This window comes from Nannospalax galili, unplaced genomic scaffold, assembly GCF_000622305.1.
Source record: "Nannospalax galili isolate Female #2095 unplaced genomic scaffold, S.galili_v1.0 scaffold183, whole genome shotgun sequence".
NCBI lineage: Eukaryota > Metazoa > Chordata > Mammalia > Rodentia > Spalacidae > Nannospalax > Nannospalax galili.
The window spans coordinates 982,218-988,585 of NW_008350555.1; the positions used below are offsets into that span (position 1 = coordinate 982,218).

Below are 6,368 nucleotides of genomic sequence, written 5' to 3' on the forward strand. Positions count from 1 at the left end.
GTAAAACTCCATCATATAAATGAACCACATTTTCATTATCCATTTGTCAGTTGAGGGACACTTAGGTTACTTCCATCTCTTAGTTATTGTGAAAAGAGCAGCAACAAACATGGATGCACAGGTGTCTCTGCAATAGGATGAGTTCTTTGGGTATATGCCAAGGAGTGGTATAACTAGGTCAAATGGTACGTTCGTTTGTAGCTTTTTTTAAGAGTTCTCCACACTGCTTTCCATAGGGATTGAACAACTTTGCAATCCCACCCACAGTAGATGAGCATTCCCCTTTCCCCACATCCTCTCCAACACTTGGTATCATTTGTTCTCTTGATCTTAGCCAGTCTGACTGGGGTAAGAGGAAATCTTAAAGTGGTTTTAATTTTGCAGTTCCCTAATTACTAATGATGTTGAACACCTTTTAAGATGCTTCTTAGCCATCTTTATTTCTACTTTTGAGAACTCTCTGTTCAGCTCCTTAGCCCATTTTAAATTGGGTTACTTCCTCTCTTGATTCTTTGTTTTTTGAGGTCATTATATATTCTGGATGTTAAACCTCTATCAGATATTTCACTGGTGAAGATTTTCTCCCATTCTGTGGGTTTTCTCTTCACTTCCTTGGTTGCTTCTTTTGCTGTACAGAAAAGCTTTTTAGTTTAATGAGGTCCCATTTGTCCCATTTGTTAATTCTTGACCTTGTTTCCTGAGCAATTGATGTTCAGTTTAGAAAATCCTTTCCTACACCTATATCTTGTAGGTTATTGCCAATATTTTCTTCTAACAGATTCAGAGTTTTAGGCGTCACATTGAGGTTGTTAATCCATTTGGATTTGACTTTTGTGCAAGGTAAAAGATAAGAATTTAGTTTCATTCTTCTACAGGTGGAGATCCAGTTTTGCCAGCACCATTTGCTGAACATGCTGTTTTTCCTCCAGTGAATGTTCTTGGCCCCTTTGTCAAATATCAGGGCTGAAATTGCATGTAGTCATATTTGGGTCTTCAATTTTGTTCCATTGATCTGTGGGTCTATTTTTGTGCCCGTACCATGTTGTTTTTATGACTATAGCTCCGTAATACACTTTAAAGTCTGCTATAGTAATCACTGCACTTAGTGCTCAGGGTTGCTTTGGCTATGCAAGGTCTTCTGTGCTTCCATATGAATCTTAGGATGGTTTTTTCCAATTCTGTGAAGAATGTCCTGGGGATTTTGATTGGCATTGCATTGAATCTATAAATGGCTTTTGGTAGGATGTCATTTCCACAATATTAATTCTTCTGATCCAAGAGCATGGGAGGTCCTTCCATCTTCTGATATCTTCCTCAGTCCTTCCATCTTCTGATATCTTCCTCAATCTCTTTAAAGTTTCAAATTTTTCATTGTAGAGGTCTCTAATGTCTTTTTGTCAGGTTTGTTCCAAGATATTTTACTTTTTTTGCAGCTATTGTGAAATGGAGTGTTTCCATGCTCTCTTTCTCTGATTGCTTGTTATTGGTTTGTAGAAAGGCTACAGACTTTTGTAGATTAATTTTGTAACCTGCCACTTTACTGAAAGTGTTAATAATTTCTAGGAGTTTTCTGGTGGAAGTTTTGGCATCTCTTAGGTATCATATCATCTGCAAAAAGGGATAATTTGATCTCTTCTTTTCCAATTGTTACTCCTTTAACTTCCTTCTCTTGTCTTACTGTTCCTGCAAGAGTTTCAAGCACTATGTTAAAAAGGAGTGGAGATAGTGAACAGCCTTCCCTGGTTCCTGATTTTAATGGGAGCACTTCCAGGTTTTCTCCATTTAGAATAATGTTGGCTGTGGGTTTGTTGTATATGGCTTTAATTATGTTGAGGTATGTTCCCTCCAGTCCAATTCTCTCTAGAACTTTAAACATAAAAGCATGTTGAATTTTGTCAAAGGCCTTCTCTCCATCTATTGAGATGACCATGTGGTTCTTGTCATTGAGCCCATTTATGTGACTTATGACATTTATTGACTTACGTATATTGAACCATCCCTGCATCTCTGGAATAAAGCCAGCTTGATCATGGTGGATGATCCTTTTGATGTGTGTCTGTATGCGGTTTGCAAGTATTTTATTGAGAATTTTTGCATCTATGTTCATTAAGGATATGGGTCTATAGTTTTCTTTTTTGGTTGTATCTTTACCAGGCTTTGGTATGAGAGTGATGCTGGCTTCATAGAAGGAATTTGGAAGTTTTCCCTCCATTTCTATTTTTTTGAATAAATTAAGTAGTATTGGATGTAGATCTTCTTTAAATGTTGGTCCTGGGCTTTTTTTAGTTAGGAGGTTTTGTGTATTACTGTTTTAATTTCCTTATGTGTTATGGGTCTGTTTAAGCTGTTGATCTCTTCTTGGTTTAGGTTTGGTGGTTCCCATACTTGTAGGTACCCATCCATTTCTTTTAACCCAGTTAACCAAAAGAAAGAATGAACTTCCAAATCAACAAAATCAGAGATGAAAGGGGAAACATCACAACAGACACCGAAAATATCCAGACATTACAAGGGAATACTTTAAAACCCTATACGCTACTGAGTGTTTCACTTCCTTCTTCATTTCACCCTGAGCATTCTTCAATATTTCTCTTTTCTGAATTCATTCAGAGGTTTATCCTATCTTCTTTCAGTTCTTTGATTTCTTTCTTTGTGTGTTCTTTAAATTCACTGAATTTTTTTTTTTTTTTTTTTTTTGGTCTTTTTGAGACAGGATCTCCCTGTAGCCCCAGCTGGCCTGGATTTGCTATGGAGACCAGGCTGGCCTCAAACTCACAGAGATCCACCTGCCTCTGCCTCCAGAGTGCTGGGATTAAAGGCATACACCACCACGCTTGGCTTCACTGAATTCTTTTGTCGTGTTTATAATTGTTCTTTTGAGTTCTATGTCCATGTTATCTCTAGGAGGATTTCATTGTACTCCTCTAGAGGACTGATGGTAGTACTTGGTATGGATATATTTTTTGGGTTTTTCATGTTATTTCTTCTCTGTGACTTTGACATGTGGATTTCTTTTGCAGATTCTCGTTCTTGTGTGACACTCAAGCCTTCCTTTGTTGAGTTTAGGTCTGCTTCTTTTTGTAAACTTTATGTGCCTTTGTGGTTTACTTGTTGGGCATGAAAAGCTGGTTGGTCTAGGTTCTCTCTTCAGGTTCTCTCTTTTGATTTTATATTGGAGTGGCCAGATTGCTTTCGGCTTGCTGCTCAGGAGTTCACACAGAGGCCCAAGTCAGATGAGGAACAGGTGCTCTCAGGCTTTCCCTTCAGGTCTGGGATCCCTCCAGGAAAGATACTGGTCTCAGGATTTTGAGGGCTGGGCTGGCCTGGGAGCAGGGCCCAGGAAAGATGCTGGTTCCCAGGGATGCAAAGGGAGGTTGGGGAGAGAAGAGGCCTGAGGGCTCCTGAGGTCTTCAAGGAAGAATTGGGTTGGTCTGGATGCAAAGGATCAGGAAGCAGTGGGGATTCTGGGCTAACAGATCAGTCCACAGGTCTGGGGTGTGAAGACAAGAGATGGGCCAGTGCCCCTGCTAGGAGGAGAGATGTGGTGGGGGAGCTGGGAGGGTGAATGAGGCTGGGGGAGTCAAGGGACAGTGGGCACAGCCAAACTTATCCAGGCAAACTGCTGGCTCCAGGAAGCTGTGGGGCTGGGCTGCCCAGAGATGCAAAGGGAGGTGGGGACTAGAGGGAGGAATTGGGTTGGTCTAGATGCAAAGGATTAGGAAGCAGTGGAGAGTTTGGGCCAAGAGATCTGTCCCGAGGTCAGGTGCCAAGACAGGAAATGCGCCAGTCCCCCTGCTAAGAGGAAAGATGGGGTGGGGGAGTTGGGAGGGTGAATGAGGCTGGGGGAGTCAAGGCACAGTGGGTACAGCAGCCAAACTTACCCAGGCAAGCTGCTGGCTCCAGGAAGCTGTCATAGAGAATTATTTTTAATGCTTGTTTATATGAATGAATTGAAAGCCTGTTTTTAAAGAACTTTACTCCATATGGTAAATGTTCACATGAATACAGATAGACAACTGGATGTACCTTTAAGTGCTTAGTATTAAAACTATATAATTAAGCTTAATTTTAAGAGTAATTCTATAAAGGTATATGATTTTATTTTAAAATGTTCTCTTCCCTTCGAGATGTACTTTTTCCTTTATGAAAATCTTCAGTCACAGGTGGGCAGTAAAATGGTGTGTCAAGAAATGGATCCTTATAGTAAACCCTTTTACTTGTTCTAATATATAGATTCTTTTAAAAGAAAGCAACGGCTAAATGTCATATTACATGTCTCAAAACTTCGATGAAAAATACAAATTTTTCCTATGATCAGATGTTAAATGATGGATGAGATTTTAACAACTATAATCTACCATAAGGAACAACATTTAATAATTCAATCAGAAAATCAGGGTATAGCTTTTAAAGTTGTTGGTACTGCTTAAGGCAAATGTGGGGCAACTATTGTCTTAAAGGAAGAGATGCTTACAGAGAGACATGATTAAATTGGACTTTTCTGCATTTAACAGTACCATTGACACTATATGGCTGAATCCTTGACATACAACTAGGATGCTAGTTTTTCAATTTTATCTAACTGTAATTCAAATGTGGTTATATTATAGATTGTGTAACACAGATCTAGATAGCATGAGTGGATATCATCTTTTGTAAAGCAAAACACTGAAATTTGCTATTTAACATATTAGTTACTAGTCTGTATATTTTTGTAATAACCATAAACCAAATAGAAATGTTAGCTTGTACTTAAACTGGGCATATAGTATATACCTGTAATCCCAGCACTTGGGAGGTAGAGGCAGGAGGTTCTGGAGTGTAAGGTTGTCTTCTACCACACAGCAAGTTCAAGGCCAGCCTGGGCCATGTAGTTTGAGACCTTGTCTCCAAACTACAAAAATGAAAATAAGAAATCCCATGCTGAAATGTTTGTAGTGTGTATTCTGCTCCACCTGATTATAGAACTATTTAATGGAGCTGGGTGTGGTGACACACACCTGTAATTACCAAATTCAAGAGGCAGAAGCTGCAGGATCATAAGCTCAAGATCAGCCTAAGCTAGTGAGTCCTAAGATAGCCCAGGTTACACAGGGAAACCCTGTCTGGGGAAAACAAACAAACAAACAAACAAAAACCCACTAATTATTTAGAGAACTAGTAAAAATAAACACAGTGATAAGACACTTGAAGCTCACTAGCCTCAAGCACTGCCATGTTTTAATGATAAAAAAAAGATATGCTCTCAGTTTTGGAAACTTTTACAGCTGTAGATTGTTTTGTGTTCTCCTTAGTTCTTGAGAAAGATTTATTTCACTTAATCCATAAAGTCATCTTGTGAGAGAATCTGTATTTTACAGATTAAAACAATGTGAGAGCATTGAAAGTACTTGGTTATAAACTTTTTCTTTGGTTGTGGGGAAGATGGGGGATAAAGAGAATTAAGAAAAAGAACAGTCTGATAAATGGCAGGGACTAAAAGAGAAGCAGCAGAAAACAGAAAATGGCTTCACAGTGAATTTTCCAAGGGCAGCAGGGAAAAATAGTTTCATGGAGAATTTTTGTTTCATGAGTAAATCATGTCATTTAATAAATCTAAAGTTCTTTATTCTGCACTCTGTCTTATATAGATCTTTCATTGTATGTGGTAAAGTAAAATTGGAACAAATAACTTTTAGACCAAAAAGCCAATAATGAAATGGTAACATTTACCAGTAGACTCAACTACATGGATTCTGATTTGATTTTTTTTATATCATTGGCTATGGAATACTTTGTTAGGCAGAAACTGAATTACAGAGAGCTACGATTGATGCTACCCGAACAAGTCGACATCTGGAAGAAACTATTGACAATTTTGAAAAGCAAAAAATAATGGACATAAAGGTAATTAATATTGAAATGTTTTATAACCTTATTTAAATTTATGAAAAATAAATATGCTGATTTTTAACCCATAGTCAAGTTTAAAAAAATTAATAGACCAAAATATATGTTATTTTCTTATGAATACAATGGTGTTTTAAAGGGGCTAGATGCCCAGAGACCATAGCTTTCATCACAAGTACTATTCAGTCTACAAGAACATGTATTTATGTAACAGCATTCCAGGCATTTCGTAGAAACTATTTCCATTTTCACAGCAACTGGACTATGAGGTAGTAGTATTAAGAATGAACCAGGGATGCTGGGTGTGGTGGCACCCACCTTTAATCCCAGCACTTGGGAGACAGAGGCAGGAGGATCTCTGTGAGTTCCAGTGAGTTCAGGCCAGCTGGGGCTACAGAGAGACTCTGTATCCAAAAAAAAACAGAAAAAAAAAGAAAAAAAAAAAAAAAAAAAAAAAAAACTTTGAAAAAAAAAAAGGG

General features: G+C 38.2%; 1 protein-coding gene across 1 annotated transcript in view; it reads left to right on the plus strand.

Annotated features, from left to right (window-relative positions):
* The window catches only part of Fam92a (family with sequence similarity 92 member A), a 24,597-nt gene that overhangs the window by 7,864 nt on the left and 10,365 nt on the right, over window positions 1–6,368 (plus strand). The window contains exons 5-6 of the mRNA XM_008847822.3: window positions 4,158–4,163; window positions 5,782–5,886. Of these exons, the coding sequence (XP_008846044.1) occupies window positions 4,158–4,163; window positions 5,782–5,886 (111 nt within the window). The remainder of the gene's footprint in view (window positions 1–4,157; window positions 4,164–5,781; window positions 5,887–6,368) is intronic.